The sequence below is a fragment of the Gorilla gorilla genome, chromosome 3 (assembly GCF_029281585.2).
Source record: "Gorilla gorilla gorilla isolate KB3781 chromosome 3, NHGRI_mGorGor1-v2.1_pri, whole genome shotgun sequence".
In the NCBI taxonomy this organism is placed as follows: domain Eukaryota; kingdom Metazoa; phylum Chordata; class Mammalia; order Primates; family Hominidae; genus Gorilla; species Gorilla gorilla.
This window is the reverse complement of record NC_073227.2, coordinates 9,039,173-9,061,632: the sequence shown is the minus strand read 5'-3', so window position 1 is coordinate 9,061,632 and position 22,460 is coordinate 9,039,173. Positions and strand designations below refer to the sequence as shown.

Here is a 22,460-nt window from a genome sequence, read left to right as displayed (position 1 = left end):
TTTTTGAGAAGGAATCTCCCTCTGTCACCCAGACTGGAGTGCAGTGGTGTGATGTCGGCTCACTGCAAGCTCTGCCTCCTTGGTTCACACCATTCTCCTGCCTCAGCCTCCCGAGTAGCTGGGACTACAGGCGCCCGCCGGCCACGCCCGACTAATTTTTTGTATTTTTTTTTTTTTAGTAGAGATGGGGTTTCACCGTGTTAGCCAGGATGGACTCGATCTCCTGACCTCGTGATCTGCCTGCCTCAGCCTCCCAAAGTGCTGGGATTACAGGTGTGAGCCACTGCATCTGGCCCAAGTTTTTTTTTAAATTAAGTTATTACATCCGTTTATCTTTCTGTATGTGCTTTTAAAGTACTTGTGACATTAAGTTGCAGGGCTTTCACTCCTGGGTCTAAAAAGGACACCAAGTCCTGCTAAATCTTAAACACAATGTTCCTTTGTCATGACGTAGTCTGAAGCCAATTGTCTTTGATAGAGATTATGGGAACCTCTCATACATGTTGGAAGGATGTGTCTTGTCTGGAATTTTGTGTTTATTTTTTAGTTAAAAGGGTTTGTTCATGTTTCCTCTTAAGAGTCTCTAATTACTTGCTCTACCTGTTGCCTGTATTTAACATTTCAGTCTGCTCTTGAAACATTTACATTTGGTCTTAGCAGAGCCAAGCTGTCCTTCCAAAGTGTATCACCATTTGTTTCAGCACTCTTTGTTACTGGAGGCAAAAATCAGTTTTTGTTTTGTTTTGTTTTGAGATGGAGTCTCACTCTGTTGCCCAGGCTGGAGTGCAATGGCACGATCTTGGCTCACTGCAACCTCCGCCTCCCGGATTCAAGCCATTCTCCTGCCTCAGCCTCCCGAGTAGCTAGGACTACAGGCGCCTGCCACCACACTTGTCTAATTTTTTGTAGACACGGGCTTTAACTATGTTGGCCAGGCCGGCCTCGAACTTCTGACCTCGGGATCTACCCGCCTTGGCCTCCCAAAGTGCTGGGGTTACATGTGTGAGCCACCATGCCCAGCCCAAAAATCAGTTTTTGTAAAGCCCCCAAAAGTCAGAAGTAAGGATGCACGTGTCAGTATTTTTCTTCTCTTTTAAGGAAGAACACAGGAGTTGGCAGTTTACTCCTAATGGCACAGTGCTATACTGAGGAGGAGGAAGAGCTGTGGTGGGTGGATGTAACAAACATTCCTTCCTGTTCTTTTTTTTTTTTTTTGAGATGTAGTCTCGCACTGCCCGCCAGGCTAGAGCACAGTGGCTCCATGTTGGCTCACTGCAACCTCCACCTCCCGGCTTCAAGAGATTCTCCTGCCTCAGCCTCCCAAGTAGCTGGGATTACAGGCATGAGCCACCGCGCCCAGCCTGCACAGGGTTCATTTTTAACCTTCTGCTGTATAAGGTTACATCCACTTATAAACTGTGCACGCATGCACGCGTGCACACACACACACACTTGTTCACAAATGGAAACAATATAATGACAGTTATTTTAATGTTTTACATTTCATAACCTTTCTGGCCTGTGGTGTTTTGAGTAGGACACCTGAGATTTGAAGAGGAAAGCAAACCTCTAAAAAATAAAATGTTAGCTATTTGTGAATTTTCCATTTTTTATTAGCCACATCAAAACTAATAAAAAGAAACAAGTGAAATTGTTTGTGATAACTTTATTTTTTTATTTTTTATTTTTATTTTTATTTTTTTTTGAGACGGGTCTCACTCTATTGCCCAGGCTGGAGTGCAGTGGCACAATCTCGGCTCACTGCAAGCTCCGCCTCCTGGGTTCACGCCATTCTCAACCTCCTGAGTAGCTGGGACTACAGGCGCCTGCCACCACACCTGGCTAATTTTTTGTATTTTTAGTAGAGACGGGGTTTCACCGTGTTAGCCAGGATGGTCTCGATCTCCTGACCTCGTGATCCGCCCGCCTCAGAGTCCCAAAGTGCTGGGATTACAGGCGTGAGCCACCGCACCTGGCTGTTTGTGATAATTTTAACCTATTGTATCCAAAATGTTGGCTGGGCACGGTGTCTCACTCTTGTAATCCCAGCACTTTGGGAGGTCGAGGTGGGTGGATCGTGAGGTCAGGGGATCGAAACCATCCTGGCCAACACAGTGAAACCTCATCTCTACTAAAATACAAAAAATTAGCCAGGCATGGTGGCATGTGCCTGTAGTCCCAGCCACTTGGGAGGCTGAGGCAGGAGAATTGCTTGAATCCTGGAGGCAGAGGTTGCAGTTAGCCGAGGTCACACTGCTGCACTCCAGCCTGGCGACAGAGCAAGACTCTGTCTCAATAAATAAATACAATTAAATTTAAAAACCCAAAATATTATTGTTTTAATACGTGATCAATATATAATTAGAAATAAGGTATATTTCTGATCTGATTCTTCTAAACTCACTATTTTACATTTGCAGCACATTTTACTTCAAACCAGCTACGTTCCTCCCCAGTAGCTACACATGTCAGGTGGCCGCCACATTGAGTGCCGCCATGAGGGCTCTGACCTCAAGAAAGTGAGGGCCTGAACACGTCTTTTCTGCTGGAAGTGAGGGAACAGCCTCTCTACCAACTTTTCTCCTCAGGCTCAAGGGTGGGTGGGACAGTGCCCCTAGAGAGAGCAGGGGCTGCAAGCTGAGAGTGTCCACGTGAAGACCACGGTCTCCCAGTCACTGTTTGGTGCCAGTGTGGTGGTCTCAGTTCAGCCAGGTCTGGGCTCTCTTCCCATGACCAGGAAGAATAAGACATACAGACACCAGAGAGTGAGTAAAGCAGAGTAGGATTTATTAAGCAAAAGGAAACCTCTCAGCAGTAAGAGGGGACATGAAAGCAGGTTGCCAGAAGTGGGGCTGAGTTCTGGGTCTTTTATGTGGCAAGAACAAGGAAGTCTTCTGTGGGTTCTGCCCAAATGGGAGGGGTCAATTTCTCCCCTAAGGGTGTTGCATCTGAGCATGCATGGGGTTGACCACAGTGACTCCATCTTGGTTATTACCTATGAGTGCCCAAGGGAAACCCACGGCGGGTGGAAAGGGTGAAGCTAAAACCAAAATACATAGGTCAGTAACATTATAAGGAGCCAGGTCAAGTTAATGACATTTAGGTTCATTTATTACACCTAGGCCTAAGTTGCGACAGTCCCTTCTGATCAACATCCTGGCATAAGAGGAAGTTCTTAATCACATTTCTTCCTGCTAGCTACTGGGGTAGTGCAGGTGTGGTCCCTTGGGTGTTTTTCCTCTCCTGAGACCCTCCCTCCCTATCTTCCTAACCAGCCTCTGACTGCCTCCTCTCTCAGGGGTTCCTCTTCCTTTTATTTTATTTTATTTATTTTATTTTTTTTTGAGATGGAGTATCGCTCTGTTGCCAGGCTGGAATGCAGTGGCGTCATCTCGGCTCACTGCAACATCCACCTACTGGGTTCAAGTGATTCTCCTGCCTCAGCCTCCTGAGTAGCTGGGATTATGGGTGTGTACCACCACACCCAGCTAATTTTTGTATTTTTAGTAGAGATGCGGTTTCACAGTGTTGGCCAGGATGGTCTCAATCTCTTCACCTTGTGATCCGCCTGCCTCGGCCTCCCAAAGTGCTGGGATCACAGGTGTGAGCTACTGCGCCCGGTTTCCTCTTCCTTTTAAATATCAGACAGTAAACAAGGAATGATGGGTCCACAGGAAGAGAGACCACCATGTCTTCAGGTCTCTTCATAGCCTTGCCCTCCAGAGTTTAGATGTGGAGGGAATAGATTAAAGGCAAACTTCTTGTTTTGCTCTTTATCTTTGGACCTGTCAGGCTGTAACTGTGTGTTTTTCTCCTGTGGTGTGGGGCACTGCGTGAGTTTAAGCACCAATCACATGCATCCACATGTACCTGCACTTCTGTTCCCAGAAGGAAGACCGTGAGTGTGAGTTGTCCAGGTCCTTGATATTTTGAACAAATAATTGAACAAAAAGCACAAAGGAATGAAAAACGGGAAGGAAGCAGCAAAAGCAAGAATTTATTAAAGTGAGAAAGCACTCCACAGGGTGAGTGTGGGCCCCAGCAAGCAGCCCGAGGACCCGGTTATAATGTTTTCTGGGTTTTAAGTACTCCTTTTGAGGTTCCTATCAGCTACTCCATTATTTGGATGAAAGATTTGGTCCGTGGCTAATCAGAGGCTGAGGCGAATTGGTACCCCATGCAGATGAAGGCATGGCCTGTGCTTGGCCCACGGCCACTCCAAGGCACTCTCCTTTTCTATCAGAGAACTGGTGCAAGGGGGAGGGTTGTAGCAACAGTCGCCTTCGATCCTTTGCTACTCGGGTGTAGATGAGGTTTTTCCTTTTGGTTTAGATGTAGGAAGTTCACATTAACTGGCTTTAGGTTCCCTGCTCCCAGACCTTGGTGTTTTTTCTTTTAGGAAGTCAGCACGAATTGGCCTTAAGTTCCCTGCCTCCAGACCCTATTCTCCTGCCTCACTTCTGTATAAGTCAATACCATCTTACAACAAATCTAACTTTAAATAAAAGAAAAAAGAAAATCAATACTTACAGGGTGCCAAGCATTTGTAGGTTATTTGTAATCAATCTGTCCTGGAATACTGGAATCCTGTCTTTAATGGGTGTATATATTACTAAGCTATAACTGCATAACAAACAATCCCGAAACATACTAGCTCAGGATTGAGCTGGTTAGAAATTTAGGCTGGGCTTAGCTGGGCCATTCTTCTGGGCTCAGTTTGGCTCCTTCAGGTGTGAGTGGTCAGATGCTGGTGAATTAGGTGGCTCTGCTTCTGGGAGTGAGCTGTCTGTAAACTGGCGCACTTTGGCTTTCCTCAGCATGCTACTTTATTCTCCAGAAAGTTAAATTGGGCTTGTTGTCATAGAGAAGGAAGAATTCTGAAAAAGATAACAGAAGCATTTAGGAACTTTAAACCTGGGCCCCAAACTGGCACCCTGTGCCAGTGCAAATAAGTCAAGAGATTCAAGTTTGGGAAACAGAATCTGTCTCTTGATAGGAACGACTATAAAAGCCATTTCCAAGGACATGAATACAATAAGAAATTTTTCAAATTACTGTTTTTGCAATCAATTTGATCATGACTTTTCTTGTAGATGTGTCTTGTATAACTATCCCACAGCTACCAAGCAGCTGGCTGGGACTCAGGATCAACAGTGGCCTGATTCTGAAGCCCATCCACCTCCATAGACCACACTACTCAGCCAGGTTTCCTGGACCTTCAAGGGGCTGGAGTGACACTTCTGAAATAGGAGCAAGATTTTTTTGAGAATCTCGTGCCATCCATCCATTACTCTTCACCATTGGAAATAATTCACTCCAGGGAATGGTTCTGAAGTCTCTTGGAAAAACTGTAAACAATTTGAGAAAATTGCTGAGCATTGGGTTTAGGAAATTAATGCCCAACATTACATTTTTAATTTATCATAGGAGAAATTTGAAAACACCTATAATGCACTGATCGTATCTGCAGACTCTTTGTATTTTTTGTATTTGTTGACTGTTTATGATTTTTAATATAGACAAAGTCAAATTACTGTTCCTGAATCAACTTTTGCTCTGTAGACAAATGACATAGCAATAGGGCTGCTGCTTTTTTTTCCCAGTGCAATTTAGCCAACCAGCAGAGTATGCTTTGAAGAGCCAAGATGTTTTATAAGACCCCCACATTTAGGAGCAGCTATAGGGCAAGTGCCTAGAGCACACATAGAAATCACACACAACTAAGGCCGGGCGCGGTGGCCCATGCCTATAATCCCAGCACTTTGGTAGGCCGAGGCGGGCGGATCACGAGGTCAGGAGATCAAGACCATGCTGGCTAACATGGTGAAACCCTGTCTCTACTAAAAATACAAAAAATTAGCCGGACATGGTGGCGGACGCCTGTAGTCCCAGCTACTCGGGAGGCGGAGGCAGGAGAATCACGTGAACCCAGGAGGCAGAAGTTGCAGTGAGCCAAGATCGCGCCACTGCATGCAGCCTGGGCGACAGAGCGAGGCTCCGTCTCAAAAAAAAAAGAAAAGAAAAAAAATCACACTCAACCAATGCATTTCTCACCCTGAATCAATGCTTCTTACCCTTGGATGCATATTAGAATAGCCTGCTGTGCATGTGGGTGGTGGTATTTAAGGTTCCCAAATCTAAGTTGCAAGGGAATAATTAAGCCAGAATCTATCTATCTATTTATTTGTTTATTTATTTATTTATTTATTTTTTAGATGGAGTCTTGCTCTGTCGCCAGGCTGGAGTGCAGTGGCACAGTCTCAGCTCACTGCAGCCTCTACCTCCTAGGTTCAAGCAATTCTCCTGCCTCAGCCTCCCAAGTAGCTGGGACTATAGGCACGCACCAGCATGCCCGGCTAGTTTTTGTTATTTTTAGTAGAGACGGGGTTTCACCATGTTGGCCAGGATGGTCTCGATCTCTTGACCTCATGATCCGCCCGCCTCGGCCTCCCAAAGTGCTGGGATTACAGGCGTGCGCCAGTTAAGCCAGAATCTTTCGAGTGAGACCCAGGCAACGGCGATTTTAGGCTCTCCAGGTGATTACAATATGCAACCACGCTCCCAGATGTCTGCTGTAAACCAATATCTTTCGGAGGACCAGTTGAAAATAATATTTCTCAAATTAATGTGAAAAGTGTTTGCTGTTGAGTTGTGGCCTTTCAGTCCCGCCTGTGTTCTCTACTCACCTCTACTGCTTGTTTTGCTCCTGATTCAAACCAGTTCCACACATACTAAGCCCACTGTGCTAGGTGGCCTGACCGTGGTGAATATTATTGTGGAGGAAGGACTTTGCTGTAAGAAATTGCATTCCCCAAAACTAAAACCATGATATTTACTCAACTGAAGTAAAAAATGAAAGACTAAGGGGGACTCCCAAGGGTCAGGGCAAGAATAAATACCCTGGAATATTAATATCCATCTCATGATGCCTGAGTGTAAATGCTCCCTTTCAAGCAAAACAATACTCACTGGGTGTGGTAGCTCACACCTGTAATCCCAGCCATTTGGGAGGCTGGGGCAGGCAGATCACAAGGTCAAGAGATTGTGACCATCCTGACCTATTGGGGAATCTGCCCTGATACTCACATAGGTTCTTTTCTATTTTCCCTAAGTGTCAGCCGGCTTGAGAAATAAAGGGACAGAGTACAAAAGAGAGAAATTTTAAAGCCGGGTGTCCGGGGGAGACATCACATGTCAGTAGGTTCTGTGATGCCCCACAAGCCGCAAAAACCAGCAAGTTTTTATTCGAGATTTTCAAAAGGGGAGGGAGTGTGCGAATAGGTGTGGGTGACAGACTTCAAGTACTTAACAGGGTAATAGAATATCACAAGGCAAGTGGAGGCAGGGCGAGATCACAGGACCACAGGACCAGGGTGAAATTAAAATTGCTAATGAAGTTTCGGGCACCACTGTCATTGATAACATCTTATCAGGAGACAGGGTTTTGAGATCAACCGGTCTGACCAAAATTTATTAGGTGGGAATTTCCTCTTCCTAATAAGCCTGGGAGCGCTATGGGAGACTGGAGTCTATTTCATCTCTGCAGCCTCGACCATAAGAGACGGCCATGCCTGGGGGGGCTGTTTATAAGCCTATACCTCCAGGCGTGTATTCTCCTTCTCAGGGACGTTCCGTGCTGAGGTAAAGAATTCAGCGATATTTCTCCCATTTGCTTTTGAAAGAAGAGAAACATGGCTGTGTTCCGCCCGGCTCACCAGTGGTCAGAGTTTAAGGTTATCTCTCTTATTCCGTGAACAACTGCTGTTATCCTGTTCTGTTTTCAAGGTGCCCACATTTCATATTGCTCAAACACACATGCTGTACAATTTGTGCAGTTAATGCAATTATTACAGAGTCCTGAGGTGACATACATCCTCCTCAGCTGACAGGATTAAGAGATTAAAGTAAAGACAGGCATAGGAAGTCACAAGGGTATTGATTGGGGTAGTGATAAGTGTCCATGAAATCTTTACAATTTATGTTTAGAGATTGCAGTAAAGACAGGCATAAGAAATTATAAAAGTGTTAATTTAGGGAACTAATAAATGTCCATAAAATCTTCACAATCCATGTTCTTCTGCCATGGCTTCAGCTGGTCCCTCCGTTTGGGGTCCCTGACTTCCCATAACACTGACCAACATGGTGAAACCCCGTCTCTACTAAAAATACAAAAATTAGCTGAGTGTGCTGGCATATCCCTGGAGTCCCAGCTACTCGGGAGGCTGAGGCAGGAGAATCGCTTGAATCCAGGAGGCTGAGGTTGCAGTGAGCCGAGATCGTGCCACTGCACTCCAGCCTGGCGACAGAGCAAGACTCCTTTTCAAACAAACAAACAAATGAACATTGCTATTATTCTGAAATATTATGTTAGGATTAAATATGTAATATTTCGATTTTTATTGATGTATAACATGCATACAGAAATACATCCACAGTAAAGGATTAATGTAATGCTCAATAAATTATAACAAAGCTAATACATTTGTGTAGCTATAGACTAGAACTATCCTTGTTTTTGCCCACAAACTACTTCCTCTTCTCTTTTCCTCCTCCCCAAATGTAACCACAATCTTAAGAGCTAATTTTTTTTTCTTTTTTTTTTTTGAGATGGAGACTTGCCCTGTCACCCAGGCTGGAGTGCAGTGGCGCGATCTCGGCTCACTGCAACCTCTGCCTCCTGGGTTCAAGCAATTCTCCTGCCTCAGCCTCCCAAGTAGCTGGGATTACAAGCACTCGCCACCATGCCCAGCTAAATTTTTTTTGTATTTTTAGTAGAGACGGGGTTTCACCATATTGGCCAGGCTGGTCATGAACTCCTGACCTCAGGTGATCCACCTGCCTCAGCCTCCCAAAGTGCTGGGATTACAGGCGTGAGCCACCGTGCCCAGCCAAGAGGCAATGTTATAGATTGTTTGTCTTTTTATACAAGTGTTTTATTAGAGAATATTTTTAACTTATACACAGTAACCAAAATAGTATAATAGGCTGATGCTCTGCCTGAACATCTGCTAATTATGTCTCATTTCTGTTTAATTTCTACTTCAACTCCTTCCCCATCCCCACTTTATTATTTTCATTTTCTGTAAGATAAGATGTATATGCATCGAAACATACAGTCATTACTGTACCTTTCTGACAAATCAGTACATCCGTATAAGCTTTTCCCTTTCAATTACAGAATTACTACCAGTTAACAATTATTAATGTGCATGTGAATCACCTGGAAATATTTGAAATACAGATTTTGATACAATATATCTGGGTTTTTGCCTGAAAATGTGTATTTCTAACAAAGTACAGATCCATAGAGCACATGGTAACTACAAGCTCTCTTTGTCTAAAGTGTATAAAACTTGATGAATAAGGCCAAGCACGGTGGCTCACACCTGTAATCCCAGCACTTTGGGAGGCTGAGGCGGGTAGATCCCGAGGTCAAGAGATCGAGACCAGCCGGGCCAACATAGTGAAACCCCATCTGTAATAAAAATACAAAAATTAGCTGGGCATGGTGGTGTGTGCCTGTAATCCCAGCTACTCAGGAGGCGGAGGTGGGAGACTCACTTCAACCGGGGAGGCAGAGGTTGCAGTGAGCCGAGATTGCACCCCTGCACTCCAGCCTGGGCGACAGAGTATAAGACTACATCTCAAAAAAAAAAAAAAAAAAAAAAAAGCCAAGTGCGGCGGTGGCTCACGTCTGTAATCCCAGCACTTTGGGAGGCTGAGGCGGGTAGATCCCAAGGTCAAGAGATCGAGACCAGCCTGGCCAACATGGTGAAACCCCGTCTCTACTAAAAATACAAAAATTAGCTGGGCATGGTGGCGGGCGCTTGTAGTCCCAGCCACTCAGGAGGCTGAGGCAGGAGAATCATATGAACCTGGGAGGCAGAGGTTGCAGTGAGCCGAGATCACGCCACTTCACTTCAACCTGGGTGACAGAGTGAGACTCCCTCTCAAAAAAAAACAAAAACAAAAACAACTTGATGAATAAAATTAAGAAAAATTGGGCCGGGCACGGTGGCTCATGCTGGTAATCCCAGCACTTAGGGAGGCCGAGGTGGGCCGATCACCTGAGGTCAGGAGTTTGAGGCCAGCCTGACCAACATGGAGAAACCTCCTCTCTACTAAAAATACAAAAAATTAGCCAGGTGTGGTGGCGCATGCCTATAATCCTAGCGGCTCAGGAGGTTGAGGCAGGAGAATCGTTTGAACCTGGAAGATGGAGGTTGCAGTGAGCTGGGATCGCGCCATTGCACTCCAGCCAAGGCCGCAAGACCAGAACTCCATTTCAAAAAAGGAAAACCGACCTCAGATAAAATAACAAATCAAAATGCATGTGCAGTATGCGACCTGTGGGAGCATTTCATCAACAATGTCTCACAGTCGTATGTGACCTTTACTGACTCGCCCAAAATTCGGTCATTTATACACCAAGTGCACATAAATTTCATAGTTTCCTATTAAAATTATATTTAATGCCTTTATAAAATCTAACTCAGTTTTCTGATCAAATTAAGTAACATTTTATATGACGTTTTAAGTTCCGTTTATATTAAACTTACATAATTTTATTAGGCAGTGTATGCATATCTACTACCAAATATTCTTTTGAGTTCCAGCATTTGCACAGGCACCACAGCTGAGAAGCACAGATTCTGGGTCTTTGTCTGTGAGCCAAAGGTGGACGCTGTGTTCAACTGCTGAAGGGCATTTTTACTGCCTTCCTGACTTGACAGTGAAACACTTAAAAAGATAATGGAATGGATGTTAACTCCTGTCAAATAGATCACTTGCAATTTCTTCCTTATGTGGAGGTTGCAATGAGCTGAGATCATGCCACTGGACTCCAGCCTTGGCGACAGAGGGAGACTGTCAAAAAAAAAAAAAAAAAAGAAAGAAAAGAACAAAGATGTGTCTTCTGAAACACAACAGCCAGAAGTGAATAACTTGATTTTTAATAAACGGACCAAGGTCTTCAAAGACATTTCCCAGAGGAAGCTATGCAAATGGCCAAGAGACATTTGAAAAAATAATCAAAATTACTTTTTGAGAGAAATGCAAAGCACAATCCCAGTGAGCTCTTACCTCTTACCCATTAGGATGGCCACTATTCAACACACAAAGGGAGTCAATGTTGTCAAGGATACAGAGCATTTAGAACCCCCATGCACTGTTGGTGGAAGAGAATAATGCAGCCCCCAAGAAAATTGGGATGGAGATTTCTCAAAATATTAAAAATAAAATGCCTCTGGGTGTGGTGGCTCTGGCCTGTAATTCCAACACTTTGGAAGGTTGAGATAGGATAATTACTTGAGCTCAGGAGTTTGAGTCCAGCCTGAGCAACATAGTGAGACCCCATCTCTACAAAAAATACAAAAATCAGCCAGGTGTGGTGGCCTGTGTCTGTAGTCCCAGTTATTTGGATGGCTGAGTTGGGAGGATTGTTTGAGCCCAGGATGCAGTGACCATTATCACACCACTGCACTCCAGCCTGTGTGAAAAAGTAAGATGCTATCAGAAAAATGAAATTGTCATACAATCCAGCAATTCCATTTCTGGGTATCTATCTATGTATGCAAAGCAGGAGCTGGAATGGACATTTGCACACACATGTGTATAACAGCATTTCCCTCCCCCCCCCCACAAAAGGTGAAAGCTACTTAAAAGTTTCTTGATAGATAAATGGATAAAGAAGATGTGGCATATGCATGCAGTGGAATACGGCTCTACCTTCTGAAAGCAAATTATGCACATGCTACAGGAAGTATAAAACTTTAGGACATTCAGTGAAACATGCCAGAAACAAAGTGACAAAGCTCATATAATTCCATTTATAAGCGCTATCTCAAGTAGTCAAACTTACAGAAACAGGAAGTAGAATGATGTATTTCATAAGCTGGAGAGAGAGTAAAAGGGGCAGTTAATGCTTCAGGGGTATTTAGTTTCAGCTTTGTAAGATGTGAAAGTGCTAGAGGTTTGTTGCAATGTAAATATACTTAGCACTACTAAACTGTACACATTAAAAAATAAAAGATGGCCAATGTTTTGAGTTTTTCTGACAGTTAAAAATTTGTGAAATAAGTACTTAAGATTCAGCATAAGAAAGTGTTCCTAAATTCAAATTACAAAAGTGTTTTGCTCCCACAAAATCACTTAGATTCATCCAAAAGCACATAGTGAAATTAATATTCTTTTTATGACTACTTGACTCAACAGGGTAAAACAACCTTCAGCACAAGCCAAGAACAGAAATAGACAAGATAAGCCATGCAGAAAGTTGGGGTTATGTTTTTAGAGGAAGACAAATACATGCATAATGTGATTGGTGATGAATATGGCATATTCCTATTTTAATTGAGCCCCACATTGACTTAAAGTGTTTCTACAGAGTTCCAAATTGACATCCTGAATCACTGACATCCAAAATCACCATACCCAGTTGAAACCAAACACACAATACACTGACACCAAGAAACCTACCATAAAAAAAGTACTAAATTACCAAACAAGAATGAGAAAAGCATTCACCCAAACAATCCTGTATACAACCTAGACCTACTACTGAAAAAGAATCCCCATAGATTTCCAAATGGATATGTGCACACATTGAAGGGCAGATGTTTTAAATCAGAACTGTTTGGAAAAAGGTGCCGCAGAGAGCAAGCACCTCCACTCTCAGGAAGACACTGGCACAATCCTCTGGCTTCACAGACCACAAGGCCACATGGAGCATTGGTGGCACATGGGGTGGGACAGCAGGAGCACTGCTTCTGGAGTTTTGGAGGGCAACTGCAGGCTCCGGTGTAGGCCCCAGCCTCTGGCACACTGGTGCATGCCAACAAAGGAGCCCTCAGGCCATCACCCCTCTCATCAGGGCCCTTGCATCTGTCACTGTTGTAATCTGTGCCTGCAGCCTCCTGGTTCCTGAACGTCCTGTTCTCCAGGAGGCACATAGCTTTGCTTCCAGCCTCCACACCTTCTTATTTCACCTGTGCAGGATATAGGGATCTGTGCTGTTTCTGTGCCTCTCAGGATCCATGTGCCCAACCATGAGAATAAGGAGGAGGTGTTCTGGGGGAGCCAGAGGCAGTGGCTGGCTGAGGGGGGGGTGACAGGACCACCACGTGCATGATGTCATGGGTGGTAGGGCAGGCAGGGCTGGCTGCTCCCCGGGCAAGGAAGTCAGAAGATCCAATGGTTTCCACCATCCCCACACTCTAACCAGGGTTGCCAGGGGAGATCTAAACACATTGATGACTGTGTGCTACAGAAATGGAAGAAGCAGCAGCTTCATCTTGGAGTTGCATGGCTGTTATCATGACCAAACAATGGGGAAAGGGCTGACTCTCCAACAAAAGGTATTTAAAAACTCAATATTGAAATTTTTAAAAATTAACTTGGGCCGGGCGCGGTGGTTCACACCTGTAATCCCAGCACTTTGGGAGGCCGAGGTGGGCAGATCACCTTAGGAGTTTGGGACCAGCCTGGCCAACACGGTGAAACCCTGTCTCTACTAAAAATACAAAAAAATTAGCCTGGCATGGTGGTGGGTGCCTGTAATCCCAGCTACTCGGGAGGCTGAGGCAGGAGAATCGCTTGAACCTGGGAGGCAGAGGTTGCAGCGAGCTGAGATCGCGCCACTGCACTCCAGCCTGGGCGACAAAGTGAGACTCCCATCTCAAAAAAAAAAAAAAAAATTAGACCTTTCCTTTGCACAATGTACAAAACATTACTTACCTAATTATGTATGCGTAGCAGGAACTGGAAATGACATTTGCACACCCATGTTCATAAACAGTATTATTCCAAAATCAAAAGTTGGAAGCTACTTATATAACCCTTGACATATAAATGGATTTTTAAAATGGAATGTACATGCAATGGAAAATAATTCTATTTTATAAAAGGAAATTATGTCACATGCTATTATAAAGATAAACCTTGAGGGCTAGGTGTGATGACTCATGCCTGTAATCCACATAACTGGGAAAGTTAAAATGAGAGAGGAGAGAGAATCTCTTGAGGCAAACAGTTCAAGATCAACCTGGACAACACAGGGAGAGTGCATCTCTACAGAAAAGGGGTAAATCTTTACAACATGTAAAGAGAAATATGCAAAAAACAAAGTAACAGCGAGTATATACTTTCATTTATGTGAAATATTTTTAGTAGTCTACTCATAAAAACAGAAAGTAGAATGGTGTTTGTCAAGAGCTGAGGGAGGAGGAACACGTTACCAAGAAGTGCAAGGTCCTTAATTTTTGTCTTCTTGAGAGAAATAATTCAGCCAAGAGGCAATTTAATGAAACAAGCAGAGAGTTTATTAAAGGAAAATAAAGTACACTACAAGAGGAGTTGGCTGGTCCAATTGAAAACTGCCCTGAGAGTTCCGTGTTGCAGTTTTTATTATCTTGCATTTTTAAAAAAATTTCCACATCGGTCTTAAGTGTCTGCCTTTGTCTTTGTTTAGCTTCCTGCTTCTGTGGTAAATCTTTGCCTTTGTCCCCACTTAGTTTCTGCCCAGGTCTGTGAGATGCTTCCTTATTGTCAGCTGACATACATGCATGTGTTCCTGTGATCTATAAGAGTCCTATCTAATGGCAGCATTGCTTATTACTATCACCCCAGGAAGGTCATATAGCGGTCAAATCCATATTTATTGTGCCCGCATATCTCTTAGGGGTGTATCAGGGTGTTCTTTCTTTATAGGTATTTCCCCTCCTCTCTGCTCAAATTTAGCATGCATGTTTTGGTTGGTCTTTGGAGCATGAAATTTTCTTTCCCCAGGGGCTCTTTTTTCTGCTCATTTCTAACTATCGGCCTACTCTAACATTCCCTCCTCAATAGGTTGAGACTAAAAATCTTCGAGTCTAGGGGCACTGTGGGTCTTCTGTATCTACTTCCTGGTGATATGAGATAAAGAACTCATCAATGCGCCGGGCACGGTGGCTCATGCCTGTAATCCCAGCACTTTGGGAGGCCGAGGCTGGCGGATCACGAGGTCAGGGGATCAAGACCATCCTGGCTAACACGGTGAGACCCCGTCTCTACTAAAAATACAAAAAAATCAGCTGGGCCTGTTGGCTGGCGCCTGTAGTCCCAGCTACTTGGGAGGCTGAGGCAGGAGAATGGCGTGAACCCAGGAGGCGGAGCTTGCAATGAGCCCATACAGAGTGAGATGAGACTCCGTCTCCAAAAAAAAAAAAAAAGAACTCACCAGTGTCTCATTCTCTTGCTCTTTGTCAGGGAAAGATACTTTCCATGTTTTCCCAGAAGGTTTGACTTGCAGTGTCAGAGGAAATGTGGAGGAACATGGTTGTCCAGAAGGGAGGAAAATAGATTAACATTCCTGTTGCAGGACCACTTGTAGTCTGAGGTCAGAGAAAACAAACCTGGTTAGTAGATTTAGTGAACAAGGCCCAAAAAGGAGGGAGGAAAAACAAACAAGAAAAAGGCCAGAGATCCCAAGAAAATGAGATGCCATGAGAATTGGAACCAGGTGGCACCCTGGGAGAACTAGCTCTCAGTGGCGTGTTTAGGATGGCTTAGTTTATAAGATCTCTAACTTAATTCTGGACTTTCCCTAAGCTGTTAACCCAGAAACAGCATTTTTCTCCTAAAATAAGGCAAATTCCTTTGTGAGCTGCAGCCAGTGTGTCAAGACCTCTACAATTTTGGAGAACTACAACCATGAGAGAATCAAATTGCTGCTGTAACTTAGAGTTGGAGCAGTGGTTTCTATTTTGTGAGTCAGTTCCTGAGACAGGTTGTGGTAAGCTGAGGAGGCAATAATAATGCCAGCTATTTCTGTGGTGGCACTTGTGGTGCCAAGCTCATTGTGGAAAGAAATCAGATCAACTGCTCAGTCGATCTGGTGTGGGTAAATAAGTGTTAAATATTCTTAAATGGTGTGGTAAATAAGGGTAATAGCAGAGAAGCATCACCTGGGACAATGGAAACTTAAGGGGTGAGGTAAGCCAGAATGTATGTTCTGGTCCAGTTTGCAGGGAGGCAGAGATAAGCCTGCATTTCCCAGAGGAAGTAAAGTTCTGCAGTTGAAAAACAAGAATGAATGCAGGAGGTAAGGTCAGATCCAAACACTGACCAGTGTCCTTTCTGGCTACCCAATATATGATATTCTGCCAATATAGTTGCTGCTATCAGGGGAGCCAGACATGGGTGATTAGTTTGAGTAGGACAGTGGGTCCTATTTTCTTGGAAGACCATGTGTCTAGTAGTATCAAGGAGAAGGGTTTTCTGGAAGGAATTAAAGACTTGAAACTTATTGCATAATCCGTACTGGCTTGGTCAATACCATGAGTTGGATTGACTGCAAGAAGGGTGACTGAAGCAGAATTCAGTGGCATCATTTTGGATGAATGGTCCAGGATTTAAAATATTTGAAGGGCCCAGAGAATCTCATTTGGTATTGGGAATATTTCATGAAAGTAAAAAAAAGTTTGAGAAGCATCAATAATGGTGCTGTTTGTGTTGCATTGTGCTCAGTCAAATACACCCACATGGATTCTGGAATTTATGGTAGCATAGATGTATAGAGGAGTCAGGTCAATAAGGGTAACAGGGGAGAACAAGGGGCTTAAAACGGTGGGGGTGGGCTTAAGAAAATCTTTAAAGGCTGCTTTAGCTTGTGTTAGAAATAGCACGTTAGTAGGAGGAAGCTTTGGTATAGTGAGGTCTCGATGGTAGTTGAAGCTATGTTGGGACTAAGAGGTTGGCCATTCTTGTACTATGACCAAGTAGGACATTCCTACCCTGAATGAAGAGGAATTCATGCATAGCTAACAGGTTGAGGCATAGGAAGAATTTGTAGAGTTTAGTAGTTGTGGAGCTGCCTATAGAGTGCTAAAAAAAGGTTGTTGACAATTAGTGCATATGAAGGTGATTTTAGCCAGAAGTATGAGTAATGACCATAGAGCATTAGGTTGCATAGTTCCACAGAAAGTAGATTAGGACCAAAGTGAGATGCTTGCTGATTAAGAGATACTGTGAACACAATGAGTATTAGAGAGAGAGATCAATACTCAGATGATGACTTTGAGGTTTAAATCTAGGAGGGGCATAGCAAACACTTCCCTGTAGAGGGTGATGGTTTACAGTAAAAAAAAATATTAGTAAGTCTGCAAAGAGTATTATGACTTGTAATATAAAGGCCAAAATATGACTAACAATTGCTGATGAACTAAGGCAGTCGAAAGTAAAATAACTAAATAATTAGGCTAAAAAAATTCATATTAGATAAAGCTAGTTTTTTTTTTTTTTTTTTTTTTTTTTGAGACGGAGTCTGGCTCTGTCACCCAGCCTGGAGAGCAGTGGCGCCATCTCAACTAACAAGAAGCTCCGTCTCCTGGGTTCACGCCATTCTCCTGCCTCAGCCTCCCGAGTAGCTGGGACTACAGGCGCCCCCCACCACGCCTGGCTAATTTTTGTATTTTGAATAGAGACGGGGTTTCACCGTGTTAGCCAGGATGGTCTCGATCTCCGGACCTCGTGATCCACCCGCCCCGGCCTCCCAAAGTGCTGGGATTACAGGCGTGAGCCACTGCGCCCGGCCAACATTTTATTCATTTATTTGTTTATTTTTTGAGACGGAGTCTCACTCTGTCGCCCAGGCTGGAGTGCAGTGGCGCGATCTCAGCTCACTGCAACCTCCACCCCCCAGGTTCAAGCGATTCTCCTGCCTCAGCCTCATGAGTAGCTGGGATTACAGGCGCCCACCACCATGCCTGGCTAATTTTTATATTTTTTAGTAGAGACGGGGTTTCACCATCTTGGCCAGGCTGGTCTTGAACTCCTCACCCCGTGATCGCCCCACCTCGGCCTCCCAAAGCTTTGGGATTACTGGCGTGAGCAACCGTGCTCAGCCTGCTAACATTTTTTTAGAGGTTTGCTTTCCTCTTCAAATCTCAGGTGTCCTACTCAAAACACCACAGGCCAGAAAGGTTATGAAATGTAAAATATTAAAATAATTGTCACTATATTGTTTCCATTTGTGAACAAGTGTGTCTGTGTGTGTGCGCGCGCGCGCGTGCACAATTTATGAATTGACGTAACGTTACACACCAGAAGGTTAAAATGAACCCTGTGCAGAGCCAAGCCTAGCACAGAGATTAAGCGCCGCCTGAAAGTGCCTGGAGGTACTAGTCTGTCACTCTTGCCTCATTCAGTGCACTGTATGGTCACAATTTCTGTCATTCAAAGCCTGAGGGCGTGAAGCCTGGACCCATATCCAATCAGAGCGCTTGGCTGAGAACTGCCCAATCAGGCGCGCAGTCTGAGAAGAGGGGGCGGCATCCGGGATCTTCGGCGGCCTTAGCCTCTTGCTTCAGCCTGAGCTTGGTTAGAGCCTCACTTCCCTGCTTCCACACCTCAGGGAGGCCTCGGTGATTTTGCCAGAGCCTCAGCCTCCGTCGTTCTGTAACCTGCGGGTATTGGATGATTCGTAGCTAAGACTTCGCGACACCCTTGAAGCTAAGAAATGGTGAGTGTGCGGGACAGGGCGTCCCAAGGCTGGGGAGGCCTCATCAGAGCCGGCGGCAAATGGCGGCGGCGGGACTGAGTCTGCGAACGGAGTCCCGGCTGCCGCCGCTCAGCCCTCGGCCCTCAGTCCCCTCCGATGAGGGACCTGGGCTCCTGTCGGTCCCCGCACGGCTGCTCTGGCCCAGCCTGCAGCCCTCCTTGTGCAGCTCTGCGCCGCAGCCCCGCACCTTCCCCGGGCTGTGGGGTGAGGAGAAGCTCATCGGGAAGACGCCAGGTGCGGCGTGCGCAGGCACCGCGTGGAAGGAGCTGTGGTCCAGGGGTCCTGTCCCTACTTTATGGAATGAGATCGAGGCCCCATCAAAACATAGAGTTCATGTGAGCAAACGGGGACTCATTAATGGGGCAGCGCCGGCTGTGGCTCGTGGCTTGGGGGCTGCCAGCGGGTCTTGAAAAAAAGACTTTTGTGAGGTGTGTGAGGAAGTGAAGCGAATCACCAGCCCGCCCCAACTTTCCCACCAGTCCCCTTGCCCTGTGCGCCTCCTCCGCGTGGCTGCTCCCGAGTGGCATCAGGATGATGATTAGTGGTCTTGTTTTGGGATGAAAAGCATTTGTGTTGGGGTAAGGGACTCTGTGCTGTGTCTGCTTTCTCTAGCCGAGTAGTACTGTAATGGGTCCAGGTGGAGGAGCATCACCGTTACCAGGAGACTTGATAAAAGACGCTAACTCATGGACTCTTTTCAAACCTGCAAAATTTTGGTACAGTGAGGCCTTTAACATCAAATAATTGATATGCGCATTGAAGCTTGAGAGACAGTGCTTAGCTAAGTGACTCTCAGCCCAGTCTTCCCGTAGGATCACAAGGACAATTTGAAGTGAAATCATCACCTGTGCCCTCCCCTCACATCCTGTCTATTGTTCTGGGTGGAAACATTTCTGTTTTTTAAATTAAGTTCCTCGCATATTATAGCAAGGCCAAAGTCAAGCATGAGGACTTCCAGATATTTTCATGAGAGGTGAGTTCAACCTGTTTTCCAGGAGGTCACAGGGCCTACTCTGCTTGGTTTTGGTAGGGGCAGGTCAGTGTAGCCCATTATTTGTATTGCAGGAACAGAAACTGTTGGAATGCCTTCCCTTTTCCGCAGAGCTATAGAATACTTTAGAGAACATTACTGTGTTGAAAGTTGTTTTATCAGATAATCCCAGTCACATGTCAGAACTGGTTCTCTTAACACATTTCACCTGTAGTCAAATTAAGAACTCTGTCACTTGATACATATGTATTTTCAGGAACCCTTAACATTCAGGGATGTGGCCATAGAATTCTCTCCAGAAGAGTGGAAATGCCTGGACCCTGCCCAGCAGAATTTGTATAGAGATGTGATGTTGGAGAACTACAGAAACCTGGTCTCCCTAGGTGAGGATAACTTTAATGCATAATTCCTAATACTCTCTCTGAGTTTCATTTTCTATTTTTGTAGAATGTCTTTTGAGATATATCTAGATCTATATAAAAATGTGTGTCTCACACACACACCTATGTAAGTTATATATGTGTATAGTAAATTCTTAACGTTGTTGATAGATTCTCAGAAACTGTAAGTGAAGCAACATATCATTTAGGAAAATGAATTTTAGGGCTGGGTGCAGTGGCTCACGCCTGTAATCCCAGCACTTTGGGAGGCTGAGGTGGGCAGATCAGGAGGTCAGGAGTTTGAGACCAGCCTTGCCAACATGGCAAAACCCTGTCTCTACTAAAAATACAAAAAACTAGCTGGGCATGGTGGCAGGTGCCTGTAATCCAGCTACTTGGGAGGCTTAGGCGGAGAATCACTTGAACCTGGGAGGCAGAGGTTGCAGTGAGCCGAGATTGCGCCATTGAACTCCTGTCTGGGCGACAAGAGCAAAACTCCGTCTCTAAAAAACCAAAAAACAAAAAAAAATAATTTTAGCAAAGTTAATTGATACAAACGAGTTATATTTGGTATATAGCAACATTGCTTCATATAAAGTTGCAGTTTTCAAGAACCTGTTTTGAACATTAAGTGAGGACTTACTCTTCATCTGTGTTTGTGTGACATGGATTTTTCTGTTAAATAAAAATTGTTTAACTATATTTAATGTGTACAATGTAATGATTTGATATGCATATATTTTGTAATATATGCATATATTTTATTGTAAAATAAAATATAATCAAGTTGATCAACATATCTATTACCTCATATAGATCATGATTTTTTTTAGTAATAAGAACACTTAAGGCCTAGTGTCCTAGCAAATTGTAAGCATACATTACAGTATTATTAATTATAAATGGAATACTGTTTTGCTAATCTAATGCTAATGTACATTAGCATTAGGTTTCTCCTTAGGTTTCTCCTTATTCAACTTATTCAACTTATAACTAAAAATTTATACTCTTTGAACATCTCATATTCCCACCCTTAGGCACTAACAATCGCCATTCTACTTTCTGCTTTTATGAGTTTACATTTTTAGATTTACCCATCTATGTAAAAAGAAGCAGTTTCTTTGTCTGTCTGTGTTTGGCTAATTTCATTTAGCATCATGTCCTCCAAGTCTATCCATGTTGTAAATGACTAGATTTTCTTTTCTCTTATGGCTGAATAATATTCTACTGTATATATATACACTCTATATTTTGGCTATTGTAAAAATACTACAATGAACATGGGGCTGAAGATATTTCTTCAAGGTGTTAATTTAATTTCCTTTGGTAGTATGACCAGAAGTGGTATTGCTGGATTATATGATATGTCCATTTTTATTTTTTACTGGTTTTTATGATGATTTTATCAATTTACATCTCACTAACAGCATACAGCATATACCTTGTATGTATGTCTTTGAGAAAAAAAATCTAACCTTTTGCCCATTTTTGAATGGGTTATCATCATTATTATTGTTTTGCTTTGAATTGCAGAAGTTTCTTAAACATTTTGGATATGGATATTAACTTCTTTTTTTTTTTTTGAGACAGAGTCTTCCTCTGTCACCAGGCTACAGTGCAGTGGCATGATCTCAGCTCACTGCTAACTCTGCCTCCTGGGTTCAAGCAATTCTCCTGCCTTAGCCTCCCGAGTAGCTGTGATTCCTGGTGCACACCACCACACCCAGCTAAGTTTTGTATTTCTTAGTAGAGATGGGGTTTCACCATGTTGGCCAGGATGGTCTTGATCTCTTGACCTTGTGATCCGCCCACCTTGGCCTCCCAAATTGCTGGAATTACAGGTGTGAGCTGCTGCGCCCAGCCTTCTATTTTATTTTATTTTATTTTTTGAGACAAAGTTTTGCTCTTGTTGCCCGGGCTGGAGTACAGTAGCACGATCTTGGCTCACTGCAATCTCTGCCTCCCGGGTTCAAGCGATTCTTCTGCCTCAGCCTCCCAAGTAGCTGGGAATTACAGGCATGCACCACCAGACTTGGCTTATTTTGTATTTTTAGTAGAGATGGGGTTTCTCTATGTTGGTCAGGCTGGTCTCGATCTCCTGACCTCAAGTGATCCTCCCGCCTTGTTCTCCCAAAATTAACTTGTTATCAGGTATATTGCTTGCAAATATTTCTATCCTGTAGAGGTTTTAGAAATTTTGTTTCCCTTTGCTGTGAAGAAGCAGTTTACTTTGATACAATCCCACTTGTTTGTATTTTTTGTTGTTGCTTTGCTTTTGATGGCATATCAAAAAATTATTGCCAAGACCAGTATCAAGGTTTTTCCATATGTTTTCTTCAGGAGTTCTAAGGTTTTTGTCTTACATGTAAGTGTTTCGTTTTGAGTTAATTTTGGGGTATGGTATAAGACAATGATCTACTTTTGCCAGGCACAGTGGCTCACGCCTGTAATCCCAGCACTTTGGGAGGCAGAGGCAGGTGGATCACGAGGTCGGGAGATGGAGACCATCCTGGCTAACGTGGTGAAACCCTGTCTCTACTAAAAATACAAAAAA

General features: G+C 44.0%; 1 protein-coding gene across 5 annotated transcripts in view; it reads left to right on the top strand.

The window, feature by feature from the left end:
- Positions 1-22,460, top strand: part of ZNF721 (zinc finger protein 721) — a 58,217-nt gene that overhangs the window by 6,643 nt on the left and 29,114 nt on the right. For 2 of the 5 annotated variants that reach the window (XM_063704898.1, XM_063704895.1), the window contains exon 3: positions 19,783-19,909. The exons of 1 other annotated variant lie outside the window; for it this stretch is intronic. In XM_063704898.1, the coding sequence (XP_063560968.1) occupies positions 19,876-19,909 (34 nt within the window). In that variant the 5' untranslated portion in view covers positions 19,783-19,875. Of the gene's footprint in view, positions 1-18,279; positions 18,497-19,782; positions 19,910-22,460 lie in introns of those variants that run through there. 2 more of the 5 variants (XM_031010058.3, XM_031010063.2) reach the window with 2 other exon arrangements.